General features: G+C 49.4%; 1 protein-coding gene across 1 annotated transcript in view; it reads right to left on the reverse strand.

The window, feature by feature from the left end:
• PTH1R (parathyroid hormone 1 receptor) overlaps positions 1-27,907 on the reverse strand; it is a 439,604-nt gene that overhangs the window by 39,306 nt on the left and 372,391 nt on the right. The window contains exons 6-8 of the mRNA XM_040355213.1: positions 22,392-22,578; positions 20,878-21,031; positions 5,257-5,317 (exon numbers count right to left, since the gene is read on the reverse strand). Coding sequence (XP_040211147.1) covers positions 5,257-5,317; positions 20,878-21,031; positions 22,392-22,578 — 402 coding nt within the window. The remainder of the gene's footprint in view (positions 1-5,256; positions 5,318-20,877; positions 21,032-22,391; positions 22,579-27,907) is intronic.

The following is a 27,907-nucleotide window of genomic DNA, read 5'->3' on the forward strand; positions in this document are numbered from 1 at the left end:
AGTGGAGGAGAGAGACAAGAGTGGAGGAGAGAGACAAGAGTGGAGAGCTGGGAGTGAAGGAGAGAGCCAGGAGTGGAGGAGAGAGCCAGAAGTGGAGGAGAGAGCCAGAAGTGGAAAAGAGAGCCAAGAGTGGAGGAGAGAGCCAAGAGTGGAGGAGAGAGCCAAGAGTGGAGAACTGGGAGTGAAGGAGAGAGCCAGGAGTGGAGGAGAGAGCCAGGAGTGGAGGAGAGAGCCAGGAGTGAGGGAGAGAGCCCAGAGTGGAGGAGAGAGCCCGGAGTGGAGGAGAGAGCCTGGAGTAGAGGAGAGAGCAAGGAGTACAGGAGTACCGGAAAAAGCCAGGAGGTGAGGAGAGAGCCAGGAGTGGAGGAGAGAGCCAGGAGTGGAGGAGAGAGCCAGGAGTGGAGAGCCGGGAGTGGAGTGGAAAACCGGGAGTGGAGAAGCGAGCCGGGAGTGGAGGAGAGAGACAAGAGTGGAGAGCTGGGAGTGAAGGAGAGAGCCAGGAGTGGAGGAGAGAGCCAGAAGTGGAGGAGAGAGCCAGAAGTGGAAAAGAGAGCCAAGAGTGGAGGAGAGAGCCAAGAGTGGAGGAGAGAGCCAAGAGTGGAGAACTGGGAGTGAAGGAGAGAGCCAGGAGTGGAGGAGAGAGCCAGGAGTGGAGGAGAGAGCCAGGAGTGAGGGAGAGAGCCCAGAGTGGAGGAGAGAGCCCGGAGTGGAGGAGAGAGCCCAGAGTGGAGGAGAGAGCAAGGAGTACAGGAGAGAACCAGGAGTACCGGAGAGAGCCAGGAGTTGAGGAGAGAGCCAGGAGTGGAGGAGAGAGCCAGGAGTGGAGGAGAGAGCCAAGAGTGGAGGAGAGAGCCAGGAGTGGAGGAGAGAGCCAAGAGTGGAGTGGAAAACCGGGAGTGGAGAAGCGAGCCGGGAGTGAAGGAGAGAGACAAGAGTGGAGGAGAGAGACAAGAGTGGAGAGCTGGGAGTGAAGGAGAGAGCCAGGAGTGTAGGAGAGAGCCAGGAGTAGAGGAGAGAGACAGAAGTGGAGGAGAGAGCCAAGAGTGGAGGAGAGAGCCAAGAGTGGAGAACTGGGAGTGAAGGAGAGAGCCAGGAGTGGAGGAGAGAGCCAGGAGTGGAGGAGAGAGCCAGGAGTGAGGGAGAGAGCCCAGAGTGGAGGAGAGAGCCCGGAGTGGAGGAGAGAGCCTGGAGTAGAGGAGAGAGCAAGGAGTACAGGAGTACCGGAGAGAGCCAGGAGGTGAGGAGAGAGCCAGGAGTGGAGGAGAGAGCCAGGAGTGGAGGAGAGAGCCAGGAGTGAAGGAGAGAGCCAGGAGTGGAGAGCCGGGAGTGGAGTGGAAAACCGGGAGTGGAGAAGCGAGCCGGGAGTGGAGGAGAGAGACAAGAGTGGAGGAGAGAGACAAGAGTGGAGAGCTGGGAGTGAAGGAGAGAGCCAGGAGTGGAGGAGAGAGCCAGAAGTGGAGGAGAGAGCCAGAAGTGGAAAAGAGAGCCAAGAGTGGAGGAGAGAGCCAAGAGTGGAGGAGAGAGCCAAGAGTGGAGAACTGGGAGTGAAGGAGAGAGCCAGGAGTGGAGGAGAGAGCCAGGAGTGGAGGAGAGAGCCAGGACTGAGGGAGAGAGCCCAGAGTGGAGGAGAGAGCCCGGAGTGGAGGAGAGAGCAAGGAGTACAGGAGAGAACCAGGAGTACCGGAGAGAGCCAGGAGTTGAGGAGAGAGCCAGGAGTGGAGGAGAGAGCCAGGAGTGGAGGAGAGAGCCAAGAGTGGAGGAGAGAGCCAGGAGTGGAGGAGAGAGCCAAGAGTGGAGGAGAGAGCCAGGAGTGGAGGAGAGAGCCAAGAGTGGAGTGGAAAACCGGGAGTGGAGAAGCGAGCCGGGAGTGAAGGAGAGAGACAAGAGTGGAGGAGAGAGACAAGAGTGGAGAGCTGGGAGTGAAGGAGAGAGCCAGGAGTGTAGGAGAGAGCCAGGAGTAGAGGAGTGAGACAGAAGTGGAGGAGAGAGCCAAGAGTGGAGGAGAGAGCCAAGAGTGGAGGAGAGAGCCAAGAGTGGAGAACTGGGAGTGAAGGAGAGAGCCAGGAGTGAAGGAGAGAGCCAGGAGTGGAGGAGAGAGCCAGGAGTGGAGGAGAGAGCCAGAAGTGGAGGAGCGAGCCAAGAGTGGAGGAGAGAGCCAAGAGTGGAGGAGAGAGCCAGGAGTGGAGGAGAGAGCCAGGAGTGGAGAGCTGGGAGTGAAGGAGAGAGCCAGGAGTGGAGAGCTGGGAGTGAAGGAGAGAGCCAGGAGTGGAGGAGAGAGCAAAGAGTGGAGGAGAGAGCCAGGAGTGGATGAGAGAGCCAAGAGTGGAGAGCTGGGAGTGAAGGAGAGAGTCAGGAGTGGAAAGCCGGGAGTGGAGTGGAAAACCGGGAGTGGAGGAGCGAGCCAGGAGTGGAGAGCTGGGAGTGAAGGAGAGAGCCAGGAGTGGAGAGAGCCAGGAGTAGAGAGAGCCAGGAGTAGAGAGAGCCAGGAGTAGAGGAGAGAGCCCGGAGTAGAGGAGAGAGCCCGGAGTAGAGGAGAGAGCAAGGAGTACAGGAGAGAACCAGGAGTACCGGAGAGAGCCAGGAGTTGAGGAGAGAGCCAAGAGTGGAGGAGAGAGCTAGGAGTGGAGGAGAGAGCCAAGAGTGGAGGAGAGAGCCAAGAGTGGAGGAGAGAGCCAAGAGTGGAGAGCCGGGAGTGGAGTGGAAAACCGGGAGTGGAGAAGCGAGCCGGGAGTGAAGGAGAGAGACAAGAGTGGAGGAGAGAGACAAGAGTGGAGAGCTGGGAGTGAAGGAGAGAGCCAGGAGTAGAGGAGAGAGACAGAAGTGGAGGAGAGAGCCAAGAGTGGAGGAGAGAGCCAAGAGTGGAGGAGAGAGCCAAGAGTGGAGAACTGGGAGTGAAGGAGAGAGCCAGGAGTGAAGGAGAGAGCCAGGAGTGGAGGAGAGAGCCAGGAGTGGAGGAGAGAGCCAGGAGTGGAGGAGAGAGCCAGGAGTGGAGGAGAGAGCCAGGAGTGGAGGAGAGAGCCAGGAGTGGAGGAGAGAGCCAGAAGTGGAGGAGCGAGCCAAGAGTGGAGGAGAGAGCCAGGAGTGGAGGAGAGAGCCAGGAGTGGAGGAGAGAGCCAGGAGAGCTGGGAGTGAAGGAGATAGCCAGGAGTGGAGGAGAGAGCCAAGAGTGGAGGAGAGAGCCAAGAGTGGAGGAGAGAGCCAAGAGTGGAGGAGAGAGCCAAGAGTGAAGGAGAGAGCCAGGAGTGGAGGAGAGAGCCAGGAGTGGAGGAGAGAGCCAGGAGTGGAGAGCCGGGAGTGAAGGAGAGAGCCAGGAGTGGAGAGAGCCAGGAGTAGAGAGAGCCAGGAGTGGAGAGAGCCAGGAGTAGAGAGAGCCAGGAGTGGAGAGAGCCAGGAGTGGAGAGAGCCAGGAGTGGAGAGAACCAGAAGTGGAGAGAGCCGGAAGTGGAGGAGAGAAAAAAAGGGAGCACTGCGCCCCGAGCCCACCCAGTTGTGTGACGTGACAATAGCGAATTAATATTCGCTATTGTTTTCTGGATTCTTTTTCCGGCCAATCAGGAAGCGTTCCTGAGAAAAGTCACCTGATTGGCCGAGAGGAGAAGCGATCTATTGGCCGCCCAGGAGGAGTAGGAGGGAGGAGACACAGGGGAAGCCGCCGTGAAGCACCCGGAGGAGGAGATGCCGCCCGGAGGAAGCGCTGCCAGTGACCCCGTGACCTAAATGGGGTAAGCCATATACCACCAGCCACCATTGCTCTGGATTGAGGCAAGCACACACTATAGAAGGATATGCTTTGTTCATTTTTTTTTATCTCAGACAACTTTAATGCTTTTGCAATAAAACACAAAACTTTTTTTTTTTTTAATCTTTAATTACATTGCAGTTATAATTGAAGTCAGTCACACTTTTTTTTTTACTTTGGCAGCCAATAATTATTAAAGATAAAAAAAAATGAAGGAAATGCTCAGTGAGTGCGTTTGCATTGTTGGATATCCTTTTGTTAGACGCACAGAGCCGGAGAGAAGAACTTGTTATATGACAGAAAAGTCATCGGTGACGGAAAATAAAAAGCAATTTGTGTGACCCAACGGGGGCCTTTCATCAGGCGATCAGTCAGCGGTAAGTGCGATCGTTCTTCCAGCTTACAGATGAAATGACTTGCCGGCTCGCCCACTGCGTGTCCCAGGGGGACGGAGTCGCTGTTTTCTGTAACTAGCCAGTCGGTCAACCACCCCTGGGTCCGGAACAGTGACAACAATCATGTACCGGAGACGTCCGGGGCCGCTGGTAAACAAGAGCTCAAAAGGCGCAAGATGGACGCCGTCTTTTCCAGGACTTCAAGGCGCAGGATCCCTCTTTAGAAGCTTTCTATGTGCAGAGTTCACTTGTTATTATTATTATTATTTTTTTTTTTTGGCGGGTATTATTAGAGTTGCATCTATCTATAGAAAGAATGAGGCCCCTTTCACACTCGTGCAACTTGTCCTGCGACTAGGGACTGTAGGGTCAGTACCTCCAGAAGGCTGAATGACTAACTCCAGAAGTGTCACCTTTTACACCTGCTGTCATTTTACATCTAGAGAACCATTGAAGAACGACGGCAGAAAAACATCAAATGGTCCATAAAGATTTTTTTTTTTTTTAGAACAAGCGAGTCTTTTATTTTGTGATACTGTCTTGCAAAAAATATTTTAAATATTACCGCCCATAGATATTTTTTTTTAAATTCAATCAATGTTGTAAAAAAAAAAGCTGTTACCGTAAAAAAAAAAAAAAAAAAGATACATTTTATTCTATAATTTATTCTGTTTAAAATGATACCAAACTGTCATCTTTTTCATTTTCTAATTTTGTTATTAAAAACATATTCAACCTTAAAAATGATACCAAAATACTGGTTCTGGTATACAGTGTGTATTTACTTACAAATGATATAAAGGATCTTTTTCCTTTAATTTTGCACTTTTTTTATGTGACATAAAAAACAATTAAAGATCTTTTTTTTTTCTTTTATTGGGTTGTGTTTTTGATTTTGTTTGTATAATTTGTCTGTATTGTCTCAATGTTGTTTGCTCATAAAAATAAAAAAAGGATTGGATTTAAAAAAAAAAAAAGATCAAAACAAAAAAAAAACTTAAAATTTAAAAGTTTAAACAACCACATAATTTAAATCCACAAAATATATTCTAGGTGCATCAAAACATCAAAAGGAGTGTTAGGTGACGGGTTCTCTTTACTGGAGAAGAAGGTTGTACTCACTCTGTATCTGCAAACGTGGCTCTTTCCCGCGCCCAGATCGTCACAAATACAGCCGGAACACCTGAAAATAAAACACAAATATACAGTGAGGACTCCGGAAATATCATCACTATACCCGGGAGATACAATCATCACACTCACGATTTGTTTCACCCGATAAAAAGATGGCGGGAGTGCTTTGGGGTGGAGCCTCATATAAACATCAATCCACCAATGTAAGGACATTCTTCCCACTGATCACCAATGTAAGGAACATTCTTCCCACTGATCACCAATGTAAGGGACATTCTTCCCACTGATCACCAATGTAAGGGACATTCTTCCCACTGATCACCAATGTAAGGAACATTCTTCCCACTGATCACCAATGTAAGGGACATTCTTCCCACTGATCACCAATGTAAGGGACATTCTTCCCACTGATCACCAATGTAAGGAACATTCTTCTCACTGATCACCAATGTAAGGAACATTCTTCCCACTGATCACCAATGTAAGGAACATTCTTCTCACTGATCACCAATGTAAGGGACATTCTTCTCACTGATCACCAATGTAAGGAACATTCTTCTCACTGATCACCAATGTAAGGAACATTCTTCCCACTGATCACCAATGTAAGGGACATTCTTCTCACTGATCACCAATGTAAGGGACATTCTTCTCACTGATCACCAATGTAAGGAACATTCTTCTCACTGATCACCAATGTAAGGAACATTCTTCCCACTGATCACCAATGTAGGGAACATTCTTCTCACTGATCACCAATGTAAGGAACATTCTTCCCACTGATCACCAATGTAAGGAACATTCTTCTCACTGATCACCAATGTAAGGAACATTCTTCTCACTGATCACCAATGTAAGGGACATTCTTCTCACTGATCACCAATGTAAGGAACATTCTTCCCACTGATCACCAATGTAAGGGACATTCTTCCCACTGATCACCAATGTAAGGAGCATTCTTCTCACTGATCACCAATGTAAGGGGCATTCTTCTCACTGATCACCAATGTAAGGGACATTCTTCCCACTGATCACCAATGTAAGGGACATTCTTCCCACTGATCACCAATGTAAGGAACGTTCTTCTCACTGATCACCAATGTAAGGAACATTCTTCCCACTGATCACCAATGTAAGGGACATTCTTCCCACTGATCACCAATGTAAGGGACATTCTTCTCACTGATCACCAATGTAAGGGACATTCTTCTCACTGATCACCAATGTAAGGGACATTCTTCTCACTGATCACCAATGTAAGGAACATTCTTCTCACTGATCACCAATGTAAGGAACATTCTTCCCACTGATCACCAATGTAAGGGACATTCTTCCCACTGATCACCAATGTAAGGGACATTCTTCCCACTGATCACCAATGTAAGGAACATTCTTCCCACTGATCACCAATGTAAGGGACATTCTTCTCACTGATCACCAATGTAAGGGACATTCTTCCCACTGATCACCAATGTAAGGGACATTCTTCCCACTGATCACCAATGTAAGGGACATTCTTCTCACTGATCACCAATGTAAGGAACATTCTTCCCACTGATCACCAATGTAAGGAGCATTCTTCTCACTGATCACCAATGTAAGGGACATTCTTCCCACTGATCACCAATGTAAGGGACATTCTTCTCACTGATCACCAATGTAAGGGACATTCTTCTCACTGATCACCAATGTAAGGGACATTCTTCTCACTGATCACCAATGTAAGGGACATTCTTCCCACTGATCACCAATGTAAGGGACATTCTTCTCACTGATCACCAATGTAAGGAACATTCTTCCCACTGATCACCAATGTAAGGAACATTCTTCCCACTGATCACCAATGTAAGGGACATTCTTCTCACTGATCACCAATGTAAGGAGCATTCTTCCCACTGATCACCAATGTAAGGGACATTCTTCTCACTGATCACCAATGTAAGGGACATTCTTCTCACTGATCACCAATGTAAGGGACATTCTTCTCACTGATCACCAATGTAAGGGACATTCTTCCTTCGATCACCAATGTAAGGGACATTCTTCTCACTGATCACCAATGTAAGGGACATTCTTCTCACTGATCACCAATGTAAGGGACATTCTTCTCACTGATCACCAATGTAAGGGACATTCTTCCCACTGATCACCAATGTAAGGGACATTCTTCTCACTGATCACCAATGTAAGGGACATTCTTCTCACTGATCACCAATGTAAGGGACATTCTTCTCACTGATCACCAATGTAAGGGACATTCTTCTCACTGATCACCAATGTAAGGGACATTCTTCCTTCGATCACCTAGGCACATCCGGCACACCCTGTGCGCACGTCTATGGTCTTTCCGATATTTGAGTTTGTAAAGCTATTTTGTGCATATAGAAGAGATTTCCATCCTTTATTGTTATTGAGGAATATACTTCAATCTAAGTCTTTCTATTCAGGGTTTAGTCCAAGAGACACGTGAGCAGGGCCGCTATCAGACAACCCCCTTTTTTTTGTAAGGAGCCCGGAGGTCCCCAGGCCCCCAGATGGCAACCCCCCTTTTTTAAAAATTTTTTATAAAAACAATTTTTTGATTTTTTTTTTATATATTTCTTTCTTTCTTTTTTTTTTTATATTTATTAAAGGGCCCCAAATGGCTACCCCCCCCTTTTTTATAACATTTAAAAAAATGTTTTTTTTATTAAAGGGCCCAGAGGTCCCCAGGGTCCCAGATGGCAACCCCCCCTTTTTTTTTTTTTTTTTAGAAAAACTATTTTTTTAATTTTTTTTATATATTTTTTTTCTTTCTTTTTTTTTATATTTATTAAAGGGCCCCGGATGGCTACCCCCCCTTTTTTTTCATATTTCTTTTTATTTTTGTGTAAGGGGCCCAGAGGTCCCCAGGGCAACCCCCCTTTTTTCCAATTCGCGGTGGCAGCACCCCCCCCCCCTTCTCAATTTGTGGCACCCCCGCTTCTCAATTCACAGCCCCCCTCGCTTCTCAATTTGAGGCGGCAGAACCCCCCCCCCCCCGGTTCTCTCCTCTGCTCCAGGGGGCCCATGCCTGAAGCTGTGTAAGGGGCCCCTGCACGTGAGAGGCGCATTAGGAGCATTGCATGATGAACGGAGACAGGATCACCATGGGATCATCAAAGGATATCTCTACAAGGGAAAGAACGCTAGGAGTGAAAGTTCAGTCCCTACAAAGAGCTCTGGACGTGTGCCGGGGGTCACAGATCAATACAAACAATAGGAGATAAGAAGGTGGAAGCTGCGGAATACACTACAAAGACCAATCTACAAAGGAGCGAGAGGAGAAAGTAAATGGTAAGGGTGACTAAAGATGAAAGAATTACAGGTGGGTGACGGTGACGTGTCCCTTTCAGGGCCGGGGGCATTGCTTTGCTTTGCTTATAACTAAAAACAGTAGGAAAAGCGAATTATCTTGCTGCGCTTTTTGAAAGCAGAGAACAGAAGAACAAATATAGAAGCCAAAAATAGGAAAGGAAGCCAACAAATGGATGAGTGCTCACAATTATACATCAGGCCGGATCAGTGAGTTCCATCATCATAGCAGCTTTCATGAGCACTGACAAACGGGCAACGCGGCCGGACTGAGCGAATACCTGCAGCCTTATATTATATAGAGATTATTACGGAAGGACACAGAGGTTATTGACCTTTTTATGTGTTCAGACCCCGTCATGCCTTCAAGGTTTTCTAATGTTCCTTTGTTTAATTGTTGAATTTGTTAATGGTATGTAAATACCGTATTTTTCGGACCATAAGACGCACTTTTTCCCCCCAAATGTATGGAGGAAAATGTACCTGCGTCTTATAGTCCGAATACTGAATGGACAGCCCCCCCCCCCCCCCCCCGTCATTTAACATACCGAGTGTAGCAGAACATCAGCGGACTCACAGGATCCGCGACGGCATGTCGGGAAGCGGGCAGCATTTCATCAGGGGAAGCCGGCGGCATGTCGGGTCTGAAGCGGGCGGCATGTCGGCTCGTGAAGCGGGCGGCATGTCGGGTCTGAAGCCGGCGGCATGTCGGCTCATGAAGCGGGCGGCATGTCGGCTCGTGAAGCGGGCGGCATGTCGGGTCTGAAGCGGGCGGCATGTCGGCTCGTGAAGTGGGCGGCATGTCGGCTCGTGAAGCGGGCGGCATGTCGGGTCTGAAGCGGGCGGCATGTCGGCTCGTGAAGCGGGCGGCATGTCGGCTCGTGAAGCGGGCGGCATGTCGGCTCGTGAAGCGGGCGACATGCCGGCTCGTGAAGCGGGCGGCATGTCGGCTCTGAAGCAGGCGGCATGTCGGCTCGTGAAGCGGGCGGCATCTCGGCTCGTGAAGCGGGCGGCATGTCGGCACGTAAAGGGGGCGGCATGTCGGCTCTGAAGCGGGCGGCATGTCGGCTCGTTAAGCGGGCGGCATGTCAGCTCTGAAGCGGGCGGCATGTCGGCTCGTGAAGCGGGCGGCATGTCGGCTCGTGAAGCGGGCGGCATGTCGGCTCCAAGGAGTCAGAGTATGGAGGAAGAATGGAGGAAACCAAGGAGCCGGAGTATGGAGGAAGAATAGGGGAAACCAAGGAGCCGGAGTATGGAGGAAACCAAGGAGTTGGAGTATGGAGGAAGAATGGAGGAAACCAAGGAGTCAGAGTATGGAGGAAACCAAGGAGCCGGAGTATGGAGGAAGAATGGAGGAAACCAAGGAGTCGGAGTATGGAGGAAGAATGGAGGAAACCAAGGAGCCGGAGTATGGAGGAAGAATGGAGGAAACCAAGGAGCTGGAGTATGGAGGAAGAATGGAGGAAACCAAGGAGCCGGAATATGGAGGAAGAATGGAGAGGCACACACTGCAAGATGCTTGAAGTCCAGTGTGAAGTTTCCACGGTCTGTGGTGATTTGGGGAGCCGTGTCATCTGCTGGTGTTGGTCCTCTTGTGCTTCATTAAAGCGGAGGTTCACCCAAATAACATGTATATAAGATCATATTCTTTATACTTCCACCATGTACAGTATGCCCTTTTTTTGGCCCTACGTACCTTATTATGGCTATTTTACACCCGGCTTCCGGGTACTGACATTGCGTTTCTATGCAGAGGCGCAATGTCACCTGGGACTTCGCCCAGATGATTGACGTCCTTGAGAAAAAGTCCCCCCCCGCGCCCGCCTATTGCGTAGAGAGTCACAGAGTTTCCTAAAGTAGCCGAACTGCGAGTCATCTCTATACGGCGCCTGCGCAGTCACACGGCTCCTAGTCAGTGCGCAGGCGGCATGTAGAGCTGATTCGCAGTTTGGCTACTTTCGGAAACTCTGTGACTCTCTATGTAATAGGCGGGTGCAGGGGGGAACTTTTTCTCAAGGACGTCAATCATCTGGGCGAAGTCCCAGGTGACATTGCGCCTCCGTGGAAGTCAGTACCCGGAAACCCGGTGTAAAATAGCCAATCATCTGGGCAAAGTCCCAGGTGACATTGCGCCTCTGCATAGAAACGCCTACTCCCGCGGGAGTCAGCACCCGGAACCTGGGTGGAAAATAGCCATAATAAGGTATGTAGAGCCAAAAAAAAAAAGGGGGCATACTGTACATGGTGGAAGTATAAAGAATATGATCTGATATACATGTTATTTGGGTGAACCTCTGCTTTAAGTCCGGGGTCACCACAACAGTCTACCAGGAGATTGTGGAGCACTTCATGTTTTCTTCCGCAGATGAGCTCTATGGGGATGCTGACTTCATTTTCCAGCAGGACTTGGCACCTCCCCTACACTGCCAAAAGCACCAAAACCTGGTCACATGACCGTGGGATTACTGTGCTTGATTGGCCAGCAAACTCGCCTGACCTGAACCCCATGGAGAATCTATGGGGCATTGCCAAGAGAAAGATGAGAGACATGAGACCCAACAATGCAGAAGAGCTGAAGGTCGCTATTGAAGCATCCTGGTCTTCCATAACACCTCAGCAGTGCCTCCATGCCACGCCGCATTGAGGGGCCCAAACTAAGTACTGAGGGGCCCAAACCAAGTACTGAGGGGCCCAAACCAAGTACTGAGTACATAGACATGCTTCTACTTTTCACAAGTCCGATATTGTTCTATGTATAATCCTTGTTTTATTGATTGCATGTAATATTCTAATTTCCTGAGATTGTGGATTTGGGGTTTTCATGAGCTGGAAGCCATAATCATCACAATGATGACCAATCACGGCTTGAACCATCTTGCTTTGCGTGTAATGAGTCTCTCTCATATATTAGTTTCACCTTTTAACCACTTCCGGACCGCCGCATGTACATTTACGTCGGCAGAATGGCAAGGACAGGCACAGTGTACCTGTACGTCCCTGCCTAGACGTGGGTCGGGGGTCCGATCGGGACCCCCCACGGTTCCCGTGGCTTCAGGAGCGATCCAGGACGAGGGCGCGGCTATTCATTTCTAGCCGCCCCCTTGTGATCGCTCCCTGGAGCTGAAGAACGGGGAAAGCCGTATGTAAACACGGCTTCCCCGTGCTTCACTGTGGCGGCTGTATCGATCGAGTCATCCCTTTTATAGGGAGACTCGATCGATGACGTCAGTCCTACAGCCACACCCCCCTACAGTTGTAAACACACACTAGGTGAACCCTAACTCCTACAGCGCCCACTTGTGGTTAACTCCCAAACTGCAACTGTCATTTTCACAATAAACAATGCAATTTAGACGCATTTTTTGCTGTGAAAATGACAATGGTCCCAAAAATGTGTCAAAATTGCCCGAAGTGTCCGCCATAATGTCGCAGTCACGAAAAAAATCGCTGATCGCCGCCATTAGTAGTAAAAAAAAAAAAATAATAATAAAACTATCCCCTATTTTGTAAACGCTATAAATTTTGCGCAAACCAATCGATAAACACTTATTGCGATTTTTTTTTACCAAAAATAGGTAGAAGAATACGTATCGGCCTAAACTGAGGAAAAAAAAATTATATATATTTTTGGGGGATATTTATTATAGAAAAAAGTAAAAAATATTGCATTTTTTTCAAAATTGTCGCTCTATTTTTGTTTATAGCGCAAAAAATAAAAACCGCAGAGGTGATCAAATACCACCAAAAGAAAGCTCTATTTGTGGGGGAAAAAGGACGCCAATTTTGTTTGGGAGCCACGTCGCACGACCGCGCAATTGTCTGTTAAAGCGACGCAGTGCCGAATTGTAAAAACCCCTTGGGTCATTTAGCAGCATATTGGTCCGGTCCTTAAGTGGTTAAGTTGCATTAGTGAAATAAATGAACTTTTGCACAATATTCAAATTTTTCGAGTTTCACCTGAAAGTCGTTGATCGCCACCATTACTAAATACATTTATGTTTTTTTTGGTTGTAACATGACAAAATGAAGAAAAGTTCAAGGGGTGTGAATACTTTTTCCAGGCACTGTAGCTAACTTCACCTGCCTACATGTCCACCACTCTTTCATCTGAGGTTATAATGGATGACGATGATACAATGCGTCTATCAGACATTGCAGGAATACAAATACTGACCCCAGCATGAAGATTACACCCCCCCCCTCTCCCCTCCATATCTTCTCCCCCGAGGCTCCGCTGGTGGTGCCGGCTTTTAGCATCCACATTGTATGCGCTGTGCAAGTTTGAGTGACACACACAGTGTGTACAATGCAGGTTCTACAAGCCGGAGACATCGCTAAAAATTTCCATCGCCGAGGGTGACACGAAAGAACCACAAACCAAGAAAATGGGGGGGATAGAATTTGTATTTTTTTTTTTATTATAAAACTCTTTGATCGATGTGGCGTTTGCTGAATAGCGATGGCTGCCATTCCAAATGGAGCGAGTGAAATGTACTATTTTATTGGTGCCGTCAAATGATTGCAAGAAATTGATGTCTATACTGAGCCGAGTCATCAGGTTGCCAAAGCTAAAGGGTTTGTTGATCTCAGGCTTTACTGGCTTTTGCCGAAAACGTCCTCAAGAGCTACCGCATCCTCAGCACATTAAATGTACCATGCAATCAGAGATGTATTATGGCCTAGGCCAACAAGGCACTTTGCGGGGGGCGGCGAAAAAGCAATCCCACCCTGTCCCCCTGTGCTCATCCCACCCTGTCCCTCTGTCCTCATCCCACCCTGTCCCTCTGTCCTCATCCCACCCTGTCCCTCTGTCCTCATCCCACCCTGTCCCTCTGTCCTCATCCCGCCCTGTGCTCATCCCACCCTGCCCCCCTGTCCTTATCCCACCCTGTCCCTCTGTCCTCATCCCGCCCTGTGCTCATCCCACCCTGCCCCCCTGTGCTCATCCCACCCTTCCCCCCTGTGCTCATCCCACCCTGTCCCTCTGTCCTCATCCCACCCTGTCCCCCTGTGCTCATTCCACCCTTCCCCCCTGTGCTCATCCCACCCTGTCCCTCTGTCCTCATCCCACCCTGTACCCCTGTGCTCATTCCACCCTGTCCCCCTGTGCTCATCCCACCCTGTCCCCCTGTGCTCATCCCACCCTGTCCCCCTGTGTTCATCCCACCCTGTCCCCCTGTGCTCATCCCACACTGTCCACCTGTGCTCATCTCACCCTGTCCCTCTGTCCTCATCCCACCCTGTCCCCCTGTGCTCATCCCACCCTGTCCCTCTGTCCTCATCCCACCCTGTCCCCCTGTGCTCATTCCACCCTTCCCCCCTGTCCTCATCCCACCCTGTCCCCCTGTGCTCATCCCACCCTGTCCCCCTGTGCTCATCCCACCCTGTCCCCCTGTGCTCATCCCACCCTGTCCCCCTGTGTTCATCCCACCCTGTCCCCCTGTGCTCATCCCACACTGTCCCCCTGTGCTCATCTCACCCTGTCCCCCTGTCCTCATCCCACCCTGTCCCCCTGTCCTCATCCCACCCTGTCCCCCTGTGCTCATCCCACCCTGTCCCTCTGTCCTCATCCCACCCTGTCCCCCTGTGCTCATCCCACCCTGTCCCCCTGTGCTCATCCCACCCTGTCCCCCTGTCCTCATCCCACCCTGTCCCCCTGTCCTCATCCGACCCTGTCCTCATCCCACCCTGTCCCTCTGTCCTCATCCCATGAAAATGACAGGGCGGATCTTAAAAAGGAAGGGGTGCGTCATATATAAAGTAGGGGGTGCGTGAGTTTCACCAGGCCTAGGGCAGCACAAAACCTAAATACACCCCTGCATGCAATGCACCATATTGTAAAAGAATGCTGGCTCATTTCATTGCCTTCCTCTCTCTATCCTGTGAATCAGTGGTCGAGAAAAACTGTGGCCCGGGGGGCCAGATTCCGCCTTTTGCTTATTTTTATCCGGCCCTTGGGGCCATAATTCCCCCAACTGACACCAATGAAGAGGCAAAATTCACCCACTAATACCAATGATGGGGCATCATTTCTCCAAATTACACCAACGATGGGACCCAATGACACCCAATGATGGGGCACTGTTCCCCAAAAATGGGGCCTTATGATGGGGCACTGTTCCTTCCACTGACACCAACAATGGAACTCAATGACACCCAATGATGGGGCACTGTTCCCCAACAATGGGGCCTTATGATGGGGCACTGTTCCTTCCACTGACACCAACAATGGAACCCAATCGGCAAGCATCGGGAAATGTCTGACTGCCTGTGATTAGCGCAGCGCAGTGCCGACTTCCTGGCGGGCTCTGCATGTGAACTGCGCAAACACGCCGGAGCTCATCCTTAGTCAGGGTGGAGAGCGGGGAAGGGGTCGGTAAATATTTTATTTACCGCCCCCTTCCTTTTCTGAATGGACAGAGTCAGTGATCGGTACAGATATATAACAGAGATATTCCTGTCCATTCATTTAGTGCAGCTGAGGCTGCAGAGAAGGAGATTGAGGATTGTGTCCTCGATCTCCTTTTCTCTGTCTCAAAGGTGAAACATCAGAGGTCTAGTTAGACTCTTGGGCCCAGATTCTCAAAGGGCTTACGACGGCGCAACGCCATGTACGTCGTAAGTCCTAATCCGACCCGTCGTATCTATGCGTCTGATTCTTAGGCCCCATACACACGAGAGGATTTATCCGCAGATACGGTCCAGCGGACCGTTTCCACGGATAAATCCTCTCAAAGATTTCCGCAGATTTCTATGCGATGGAGTGTACACACCATCGCATTGAAATCCGCGCGGAAATCCTCTGGCGATGACGTGTCGCGCCGTCGCCGCGATTATGACGCGGCGACGGGTGCGACGCTGTCATATAAGGAATTCCACGCATGCGTCAAATCATTACGACGCGTGCGGGGAATCCCTTAGGACGGATGGATCCGGTAAGTCTGTACAGACGAGCGGATCCATCCGTTGGGATGGATTCCAGCAGATGGATTTGTTGTGCATGTCAGCAAATATCCGATCTGCTGGAATCCATCCCAGGGGAGATTTATCCGCGGAAAAAGATCCGCTGGAGTGTACACACCATAGGATCTATCCGCAGAAACCCATTTGCTGGGATTTATCTGCGGATGGATTCTATCGTGTGTATGGGGCCTTAGAATCAGTTACGCATAGATATCCATTAGATCTGACAGGCGTAAGTCTCTTACGCCGTCGGATCTTAACTGCAATTTTTTTTTGGCCGCTAGGTGTCGCCTCCGTCGTTTTCCCTGTCGAGTATGCAAATTAGCTAGATACGCGAATTCCCAAACGTACGCGCGGCCGACGCAGTGAAGTTACGACGTTTATGTTAGGCTTGTCCTGGCGTAAAGTTGCCCCTATGTATATGAGGCGCAACCAATGTTAAGTATGGCCGTCGTTCCCGCGTCGAAATTTGTAAATTTACGTCGTTTGCGTAAGGCGTCCGTGAACAGGGCTGGACGCCATTTACGTTCACGTCGAAACCAATGACGTCCTTGCATCGTCATTTGGAGCAATGCACCCTGGGATATTCTTCGGACGGCGCATTCGCAGTACGTTCGGCGCGGGAACGCGCTGAATTTAAATACTACACGCCTAATGTGAATTAGGCGGGCTTGCGCCGGGTGATTTACACTATGCCGCTGCAATTTTACAGGCAAGTTCTTTGTGAATAAAGCACTTGCCTGTAAAACTTGCAGCGGCGTAACGTAAATGAGATACGTTACGCCGCCGCAGAGATACGCCGATCTCTGTGAATCTGGGCCAGGGTATCTCACCAAAGCCCCCTAAAAGGGGCCCCTAAACTGTAAAATCATCTTTTTTTTTCCCATTTAAAATTTTCTATTTTTTATTTTAATAATTTACAATTTAATTTGTTTTTCCCTTTTTTTTAAAATAGTGGCCCAGATTCAAGTAGAATTGCGCGATATTTGCGGGGGAGCAGGGCAACGATTTTGCCCTGCGCCCCCGCAAATATTTTGCGCTGCCCTCGATTCACGGAGCAGTAGCTCCGTGAATTGCGAGGGCGCGCCGGCAAAATTGCCCGGCGTAAGCGCGCGCAAGTTAAATGATCCCGCCGGGGGCGGGAATCATTTAAATTAGGCGCGCTCCCGCGCCGAGCGTACAGCGCATGCTCCGTCGGGAAACTTTCCCGACGTGCATTGCGGCAAATGACGTCGCAAGGACGTCATTTGCTTCTAAGTGAACGTGAATGGCGTCCAGCGCCATTCACGTTTCACTTACGCAAACGCCGTGAAATTCAAATTTCACGGCGCGGGAAGGCCGGCTATACTTTAGCATTGGCTGCCCCTACTATTAGAAAGGGCAGCCTTGCGCTAAAAGTAGCCGCACGGAAACTCCGTACCTGGCTTGCGCGGGGCCCGCGCAAGCTTGTGAATCAGTGGTAGTATGCAATTTGCATACTACACGCTGATACACAATGGGAGCGCCCCCTAGCGGCCCCCGCAAGAATGCAGCCTAAAATCTGCGAGGCATAAGAGCCTTATGCCGCTCAGATTTTAGGCTGCAGTCGGTGTAACGAGGTTCCTGAATCAGGAGCACTCGTTACACCGGAGCAAGTAAGCACTTGCGCTGCGTAACCTATGGTTGCGCGGGCGCAAGTGCTTCTTGAATCTGGGCCATTCTTTTTATATAAAAAAAAAAAAAAAAAAGGAAAAATAAAATAAAATGGTAAATTATTAAAATAAAAGATGTAAAATTTAAAATGGTAAAAAAAAAAAAAAAAAGAATAAAAAAAAAATATGATCATTTTTACAAGGTTATAACAGGACGTTTATTTGCGTACGTCGGCCAGCAAGCGGTTAACAATAATCAATTTCCAGGCCAGGCAGAGAGATAACATGAGATATGAGGTATCAGGTGTAATTTCCAGATAGTATTACAAGGAAAGTTCACCCATCCGTGTAACACGAGTGATGAGCCGTCTGACAACCCTTCCAAGAAGAGAAACAACGTCTAATGGGGGAGCGATGAGCCGTATCGTGTCGCTATCGGAGCCGACAGCCATCGCGCCATAATGACATCACACTCATCACAGAATGAGACAGGTGACACATTCCTGGGTCCCAATTACATGTCCACCTGTCATGACTAACGAGACCTCCATCCCGGCCATCTCCTGATCCCCGTAATAATCCCATCAGGGACAGCTAAACCGGATTCACGCGTGTCTGTACGAGACCGTCCTTGTCACACGTGTCTGTACGAGACCGTCCTTGTCACACGTGTCTGTACGAGACCGTCCTTGTCACACGCGTCTGTACGAGACCGTCCTTTGTCACACGCGTCTGTACGAGACTGTCCTTGTCACACGTGTCTGTACGAGACCGTCCTTGTCACACGTGTCTGTATGAGACCGTCCTTGTCACACGCGTCCGTATGAGACCGTCCTTGTCACACGTGTCTGTACGAGACCGTCCTTGTCACACGTGTCTGTACGAGACCGTCCTTGTCACACGCGTCTGTACGAGACAGTCCTTGTCACACGCATCTGTACGAGACCGTCCTTGTCACACGCGTCCATACGAGACCATCCTTGTCACACGTGTCTGTACGAGACCATCCTTGTCACACATGTCTGTACGAGACCGTCCTTGTCACATGTGTCTGTATGAGACCGTCCCTGTCACACGTGTCTGTACGAGACCGTCCTTGTCACACGTGTCTGTACGAGACCGTCCTTGTCACATGTGTCTGTATGAGACCGTCCTTGTCACATGTGTCTGTATGAGACCGTCCTTGTCACAGGTGTCTGTACGAGACCGTCCTTGTCACACGTGTCTGTACGAGACCGTCCTTGTCACACGCGTCTGTACGAGACCGTCCTTGTCACACGTTTCCGTACGAGACCGTCCTTGTCACATGCATCTGTACGAGACCGTCCTTGTCACACGTGTCCGTACGAGACCGTCCTTGTCACACGTGTCTGTACGAGACCTTCCTTGTCACACGTGTCTGTACGAGACCATCCTTGTCACACGTGTCTGTACGAGACCGTCCTTGTCACACGTGTCTGTACGAGACCATCCTTGTCACACGTGTCTGTACGAGACCGTCCTTGTCACACGTGTCTGTATGAGACCGTCCTTGTCACACGTGTCTGTACGAGACCATCCTTGTCACACGTTTCTGTACGAGACCGTCCTTGTCACACGTGTCTGTACGAGACCGTCCTTGTCACACGTGTCTGTATGAGACCGTCCTTGTCACACGTGTCTGTACGAGACCGTCCTTGTCACACGTGTCTGTACGAGACCGTCCTTGTCACACGTGTCTGTACGAGACTGTCCTTGTCACACGTGTCTGTACGAGACCGTCCTTGTCACACGTGTCTGTACGAGACCGTCCTTGTCACACGTGTCTGTACGAGACCGTCCTTGTCACACGTGTCTGTACGAGACCGTCCTTGTCACACGTGTCTGTACGAGACTGTCCTTGTCACACGTGTCTGTACGAGACCATCCTTGTCACACATGTCTGTACGAGACCGTCCTTGTCACATGTGTTTGTACGAGACCGTCCTTGTCACACGTGTCTGTATGAGACCGTCCTTGTCACACGTGTCTGTACGAGACCGTCCTTGTCACACGTGTCTGTACGAGACCGTCCTTGTCACACGTGTCTGTATGAGACCGTCCTTGTCACACGTGTCTGTATGAGACCGTCCTTGTCACACGTGTCTGTACGAGACCGTCCTTGTCACATGTGTCCGTACGAGACCGTCCTTGTCACACGTGTCTGTACGAGACCGTCCTTGTCACACGTGTCTGTATGAAACCGTCCTTGTCACACGTGTCTGTATGAGACCGTCCTTGTCACAAGCGTCTGTACAAGACCGTCCTTGTCACACGTGTCTGTACGAGACCGTCCTTGTCACACGCATCTGTACGAGACCGTCCTTGTCACACGCGTCTATACAAGACTGTCCTTGTCACACGCGTCTATACGAGACAGTCCTTGTCACACGCATCTGTACGAGACCGTCCTTGTCACACGCGTCCATACGAGACCATCCTTGTCACACGTGTCTGTACGAGACCATCCTTGTCACACATGTCTGTACGAGACCGTCCTTGTCACATGTGTCTGTATGAGACCGTCCCTGTCACACGTGTCTGTACGAGACCGTCCTTGTCACACGTGTCTGTACGAGACCGTCCTTGTCACATGTGTCTGTACGAGACCGTCCTTGTCACACATGTCTGTACGAGACCGTCCTTGTCACAGGTGTTAGAAAAAAAAAATATATATATATAGGCCCGGATTCACAAAGCACTTGCGCCGACGTATCTCGAAATACGCCGCGTAAGTGCAAATATGCGCCGTGCCCACAAAACTAGATACGCCTGAAAATTGGCTTCATCCGACCGACGTAACTTTCCTACGCCGGCGTAGAGTGGGCGCATATTTACGCTGGACGTATTTGGCGTTCTCATATTGATTTTCTATTCACATATTCAAATGAGGGAGATACGCCGATTCACGAACATACGTCCGTCCGACGCAGTGCGCGTAAAGTCCTACGTCCGGTGTAAAGTTATGCCCCATAAAGGAGGTGTAACTCAGCAGCATGCATGCAAAGGGCTGCACCAGGGAACACAAGCCGACGTATTTTACATCGTTTACGTAGTACGTGAATAGGGCTGGGCGTAGGTTACGTTCACGCCGTAGGCAGTGATCCGTCGTATCTTAGGGAGTAGATCCGACGTGATTCTGAGCATGCGCACCGGGTTGCGTCCACGGGACGGCGCATGCGCCGTTCATTATACGTATCTGTCTGAGACTCAGCCCATCATTTGCATGGGGTCACGCCTCATTTGCACGGCTCACGCCCACTTCCACCTGCGCCGGCTTACGCCTAGGAAACCCAGCGCAGATTTGGCAGCACTGGCTTTGTGAATCCAGTGCTTGCCTCTCTGCGCTGCGTCGGCGTAGCGTAAAGGAGATATGGTACGGCGGCATTAAATATGCGCCGCTGTTTGTGAATCCGGGCCATAATGTTTGGGGGTTTTAAGTAATTTTCTAGCAAAATCTGAAACGCCAAATCTGAAAAACAGGCTTGGTCCTTAAGTGGTTAAATTTATAGGTATTGGAATTTCCTTTCAAACTTGGCTGCTAGTGCACGTAACGAATACGAATTTACCCAAAGTCACGAATAATCCGAATTAACAAATGCCGCATCTAAACTAATGAAATGTAACATATTAATAATAATAATAAATAATAACAACAACTCACCCCAACCAAAAAGTGTGAATCCCCAGAGATATTTCTTATCGGAGAAAAAAGCCATAAATATGAGGCAGTGCAGGTAGAGTCCCTCCACGAGGATCCAGTAGTAGTTTGTGGCCAGGAAGTAAAGGAAGAAAGTAACGGCCACCTTGCAGCCCACCTGCCGGAGATAAATAAAGGAACCGTTATTATGGAGCAGAAAAAAGGAACCGCAGGAAGTATTTATTTTACAGAAAGAGTAGTTGATGGGTGGAATAGACTTCCAGCAGAGGTCAACAGGACGTTGATTCAGACGCGCTTTGGAACAAACATAGGTCTATACCTTAAAGCGGAGGTCCACACAAAAATGGAATCTCTGCTTTTTTTCGGGAACCCTCCTCCCCCCCTCCAGGGGCACATTTGGCACCTTTCAGGGGGAGGTGGGTGCAGATACCTGCAAATTTCCTGCGCTACCTGCGATTCACGGAGCAGTAGCTCCGTAAATTGCGTGTGCGCTGTGAAAACTTGCCCTGCGTAAGGGCGCCTAATGTAAATGATTCCGTAAGGGGGCGGGAATCATTTAAATTAGGCGCGCTCCCGCGCCGAGCGTAGAGCGCATGCTCCGTCTGGAAACTTTCCCGACGTGCATTGCGGCAAATGACGTCGCAAGGACGTCATTTGCTTCCAAGTGAACGGCGTCCAGCGCCATTCACAAATCACTTACGCAAACGACGTGAAATTCAAATTTTGCGACGCGGGAACGACGGGTATTCTTTAGCATTGGCTGCCCCTGCTATTAGAAGGGGCAGCCTTACGCTAAACACGCCGTACGGAAACGACGTAACTTGCGTACGCAGGGCTCGCGCAACCTTGTGAATCGGTGTTTGTATGCACTGAGCACAATGGGAGCGCCCCCTAGCGGTCATCGCAAGATTGCAGCCTAAAATATGCGTGGCATAAGAGCCTTATGCCACGCAGATTTTAGGCTGCAGTCGGCGTTACGATGTTCCTGAATCAGGAGCATTCGCAACGCCGGAGCAAGTCAGCAATTGCGCTGCGTAACTATGGTTACGCAAGCGCAATTGTTCTCTGAATCTGGGCCATAGCCATTAATATGGAGTTGCCCACTATTCCATAACCATGACCAAAAATTTGGAGTTGTTTGTGGAGATTTCTTCCCATTTCTTATATATATATATATATATATATATATACACGGACAGTATCCCCAGGAATACTTGTGGTGCATTCATTTATTATGATAATATATATATAAAATTAGGGCACCAAAAATTGCACTTGATGGAGGTTCTGCCATTTCAGCCCTTCATCTGTCTCGTCTCCATAAATACTTCCGCTATGAACATGAATAGTCCCCTAAAGGGTTTTTTATTTTGTTACTATGTTTTTGAACTTTGACGTCTCTTTCATCTTAAAAGCAGAAAAGTAAGGCATAAAACTCTGGACTTTATGAGGAAAATAAAAAATAAAGCTGGCAAAGAAAACAATCTTTTTTGGTGCCTACATAGGCCATCACTCACAAACTGCGACTTGTCTACTGGAGGAGCGTGGGTGATCGATTTCAAGTCTTCTTCAGAGAAGCGTTCCATCTCCTCCAGAACGTACCCGGAATACAAGACGGCGTCTTTCACAAAGATGCTGATGGCTCTCAGCATGAAGGACACAAAGAGGTGCATGTGGATATAATTTCTAGTGCAATGCAGTCTCCTGGATAAAAAAGAAAAGAACAAAATTGTAAAAAAAAAAAAAAAAAAAAATTAAATCATACATCTAAAATACGCAAAAAATACATCTATAAAGCACTCTTATTAGGGTTGTCCCGATACCACTTTTTTTGAGACCGAGTACAAGTACCGATACTTTTTTTCAAGTACTCGCCGATACCGAATGCTGATACTTTTTTTTAATGTCACGTGACCGTTTTTTTTGTTTACATTTTTTTTTTTACAGTGATTTTTTTTTACAGTGATATTCTTATTTTTTTTAAAGGGGGGGGGGGGGGTTGGGGTGTGTAGTGGATTGTCAGTGTGTTTTTTTATTTTTTATTATTATTTACATTTTATTTTTTTAATTATTTATTGCACATTTTTTTTGTATCAGCCCTGTTGGGGGGGGGGGGGGGGCTTTAGTGAGATATCAGGGTTCTTAACAGACCCCTGACATCTCCCCTTTGAGACAGGGAAAGGGACTAGGGACACAGATTCCCCAGTCCCTTTCTCAGCAGCATCAGCTGCGCTGAAAATGAATGGAGAGAAGACAGCCGCTTCTCTTCATTCATAAACTGAAACATTGTAATCACAGTTTACGATGTTTCAGTTATGTGAATGGACAGATCCAGATCTTACTGGATCGGAACAGTAAGGAGCCGGATTTACCGGCTCCTACCTCCGCTCTCCATCCTAACAGTTCCAGGGGGTGGAGGAGGAGTACGGAGGGAGAGAGAAACATGACAGGGGACACAGGGAGAAGGAAACACTGAGGGGGACACGGAGGGAGAAGGAAACACCGAGGGGGACACGGAGGGAGAAGGAAACACCGAGGGGGACACGGAGGGAGAAGGAAACACCGAGGGGGACACGGAGGAGAAAGAAACACCGAGGGGGACATGGAGGAGAAGGCAACACTGAGGGGGACACGGAGGGGGACACCGAGGCGGGACACGGAGGAGAAGGAAACACAGAGGGGGACACGGAGGAGGAGGGAACACCAAGGGGGACACGAAGGAGAAGGGAACACCAAGGGGGACACGGAGGAGAAGGAAACACAGAGGGGGACACGGAGGAGAAGGAAACACAGAGGGGGACACGGAGGGAGAAGGAAACACCGAGAGGGACACGGAGGAGAAGGAAACACCAAGGGGGACACGGAGGAGAAGGAAGCACAGAGGGGGACATGAAGGAGAAGGAAACACCGAGGGGGACACGGAGTAGAAGGAAACACCGAGGGGGACACGGAGGAGAAGGAAACACCGAGGGGGACACGGAGGGAAAAGGAAACACCGGGGGGGACGCGGAGGGAAAAGGAAACACAGAGGGGGACACAGAGGGAGAAGGAAACACAGAGGGGGACACAGAGGGAGAAGGAAACACAGAGGGGGACACAGAGGAGAAGGAAACGCAGAGGGGGACACGGAGGGAGGAGCAAACACAGAGGGGGACACAGAGGGAGAAGGAAACACAGAGGGGGACACGGAGGGAGAAGGAAACACCGAGGGGGACACGGAGGGAGAAGGAAACACAGAGGGGGACACAGAGGGAGAAGGAAACACCGAGGGGGACACGGAGGGAGAAGGAAACACCGAGGGGGACACGGAGGAGAAGGAAACACCGAGGGGGACACGGAGGAGAAGGAAACACAGAGGGGGACACGGAGGAGAAGGAAACACAGAGGGGGACACGGAAGGAGAGAGACTGCAGCAAAACGGAGGGGGGCTGGAGGAGGACACGGGACAGTCAGCATTGATCGTGTGTGGGGGGAGTTACAAGCACCAATCACCGCTGATTTTAAAGCAGCTAAAAGCCGCGGGGGGAGGGGTGAAGAGAGACGTGGAGAAATTACTTTTAAATCTATACAGCGGTGATCGGTGCTTGCAACTTCCCCACGCACTGATCACCGCCGACTGTACAAGTATCGGGTGAAGCATCGGGAGCATTTGCCCGAGTACAAGTACTGCTTGGTATCGGTCCCGATATCGATACTAGTATCGGTATCGGGACAACCCAAACTCTTTAACTTTTATAATCTTGGAAGGGTCGCTGACCAATGTTTTAATGGCACCACATTCCCAGGATCAATAGATAAAAGCACATGAAAAATGGGACTTTCTAGGTGATATGTATTGTAACAAACAAGTGTTTCATAAAAAAAATATCAAAAAAACATAATTTGTATTTTACAGCATTTATTTATACCTGAACCTAAGTTTTTAAATAAGAGCATTGCCCCACATTAGAAACTTGTGGACATAAAATAGACATGAAAAAAAAGCCTTAAAGTGGTACTAAAGGTTTTAATAAAAAAAAAAAATAACAAACATATCATACTAACCTCCACTGTGCAGTTGGTTTTGCACAGAGTGGCCCCAAACCCTGTCTCCTGGGGTCCCTCGGCGGCTCTCTCGGCTCCTCCCCGCATCAGATAACCCCCTCTGGGAAGCGCTCTCCCAAGGGGGTTACTTTGCGGGCGCGCTCCCAAGTCCAGCATTTGCATCCATAGACATAAATGTCAAACTCGGCCCCGCCCCCAACGCCCGCATCACTGGATTTGATAGACAGCAGTGGGAGCCAATGGCTGCGCTACTATCTATCTATCCAATGAAGAGCCGAGTAGCCCGGGCCGAGATCCAGCGCGTTCTCAACGCGGAACTTTCGAGGGCTCCGGTAAGTAAAACGGGGGGCTGGGGGGTGCCGGTAATTATCAGATGTTTTTCCACCTTAATGCATAGGATGCATTAAGGTGAAAAAAACGGAGGGTTTACAACCCCTTTAAATATGTCACATGGTATAGTGAGAGGTGAGAGCCCAATCCTCAAATATAGGATAGCCACAATGATTGCTGCACACGCCACTCCAGGATTATATACAGTTCAGTTATAGCAACGTTACATATTGTGATAATCCCATTCATGAGTGAAGATAAAATCAATCCATGACGCGTTTCGCAGGGAGCCCTGCTTCTTCAGGAGGATATTTGAACTGCAGATGACTGTAATTCCTTATGCTTTAAGTCTGATGAGTGCGCGTATCTGGGATCCAGCGAAGCCAGTGTGTCATGGTCAGGGGCCAGGCTCGGGGACTAGTAGCTATAGCAGTTGAGAGGCTCCCACCAACTAGCAGGATGAGTATACAAGCAAGTCACCCTGGCGAATGACACAGGTTCACCTGATGTGCGGAGCCTAAGCGCTAAACAGTGTTTACCAGAGCTCCTGATGGTGGAGATGGGGTTTGTTGCGTGTTAGTACTGGTCGCGGTCCTCAGGGTTACCCGAACAGGAGGTGTCCAGTAGCAGATATAGGAGGTAGGGATCAAGCAAAAAGAATCAGTAAACAAGCCAAAGGTCAGTACCAAATGGTCGCAGGTTGGGCTCAATCAGAAGCATAGTTGAGGAACAAGCCAAAGGTCGGTGCTGAGTGGTAGCAGAAAATGGACGGCAGCAACAGTTATAAGAGTGAGGGATTGTCAAGAAAGAGCACAATAACCTGGCAAACAGGAAGCACAAAGGCGTGGCTAAACTAAGACGTTCATGGGAGGAGAAAAGGGTTCAAGGCTCAAGAGAAACAAGGCTTGATCGTTCAAGGAATTGTCCAGAGAGCTGCCCGGCATCCCAGGTAAAAAGAGACATTGCTAGACACAGTAGAGGTCGCAGGTACAGGCCCGGGTCCTGACAGTGTGACTGCAAAGGCGTGGCAAAATTAGGAAGTTGATGGGAGGAGCAAAGGGTTCAAGGTTCAAGAGAAACAAGGTTCAAGGCAAGATCATTCAAGGAATTGTCCAGGGAGCCATCCAGCATGCCAGGTAACTAAGCAAGAAGAGACATTGCTAGACACAGTAGAGGTCGCAGGTTAAGACCCGGGTCCTGACAGTGTGACTGCAAAGGCGTGGCTAAACTAGGACATTCATGGGAGGAGCAAAGGGTTCAAGGCTCAAAAGAAACAAGGGTCAAGGCAAGATCATTCAAGGAATTATCCAAGGAGCCATCCAGCATCCCAGGTTCAAGGCAAGAAAAGACATAACTAGACACAACGGAGGTACCAGGTTCAGGCCCTGGTCCTGACAGTGTGACTGCAAAGGCGTGGCTAAACTAGGAAGTTGATGGGAGGAGCAAAGGGTTCAAGAGAAATAAGGTTAAAAGCAAAATGATTCAAAGAATTGTCCAAGGAGCCATCCAACATCCCAGGTTCAAGGCAAGAAGAGACATAACTATACACAACAGAGGTCCCAGGTTCAGGCCCGGGTCCTGACAGTGTAACTGCAAAGGCATGGCTAAAATAGGAAATTCATGGGAGGAGCAAAGGGTTCAAGAGAAACAAGGTTCAAGGCAAGATCATTTAAGGAATTGTTGAAAGAGCCAACCAGCATACCAGGTTGCTCAGCAAGAAGAGACATCACTAAACACAGTAGCGGTCCCGGGTCCTGACAGTGTGACTGCAAAGGCGTGGCTAAACTAGGAAGTTGATGGGAGGAGCAAAGGGTTAAAGAGAAACAAGGTTCAAGGCAAGATCATTCAAGGAATTGTCCAAGGAGCCATCCAGCATCCCAGGTTCAAGGCAAGAAGAGACATCACTAGACACAACCAAGGTCACAGGTTCAGGCCCTGGTCCCGACAGTGTGACTGCAAAGGCGTGGCTAAACTAGGAAGTTGATGGGAGGAGCAAAGGGTTCAAGAGAAATAAGGTTCAAGGCAAGATCATTCAAAGAATTGTCCAAGGAGCTGCCCAGGTTGCTCAGCAAGAAGAGACATCTCTAGACACAACTGAGGTCACAGGTTCAGGCCCTGGTCCTGACAGTGTGACTGCAAAGGCGTGGCTAAACTAGGAAGTTGATGGGAGGAGCAAATGGTTCAAGGCTCAAGTGAAACAAGGTTCAAGGCAAGAAATTGTCCAAGGAGCCATCCAGCATCCCAGGTTCAAGGCAAGAAGAGACATCACTAGACACAACGGAGGTCACAGGTTCAGACCCGGGGTCCTGACAGTGTGACTGCAAAGGCGTGGCTAAACTAGGAAGTTGATGGGAGGAGCAAAGGGTTCAAGGTTCAAGAGAAACAAGGTTTAAGGCAAGATCATTCAGGAAATTATCAAGGGAGCCATCCAGCATCCCAGGTTCAAGGCAAGAAGAGACATAACTAGACACAACGGAGGTCCCAGGTTCAGGCCCCGGGTCCTGACAGTGTGATTGCAAAGGCGTGGCTAAACTAGGAAGTTGATGGGAGGAGCAAAGGGTTCAAGAGAAACAAGGTTCAAGGCAAGATCATTCAAGGAATTGTCCAAGGAGCCAGCCAACATCCCAGGTTCAAGGCAAGAAGAGACATAACTATACAC

This window comes from Rana temporaria, chromosome 5 (assembly GCF_905171775.1).
Source record: "Rana temporaria chromosome 5, aRanTem1.1, whole genome shotgun sequence".
Lineage (NCBI taxonomy): Eukaryota > Metazoa > Chordata > Amphibia > Anura > Ranidae > Rana > Rana temporaria.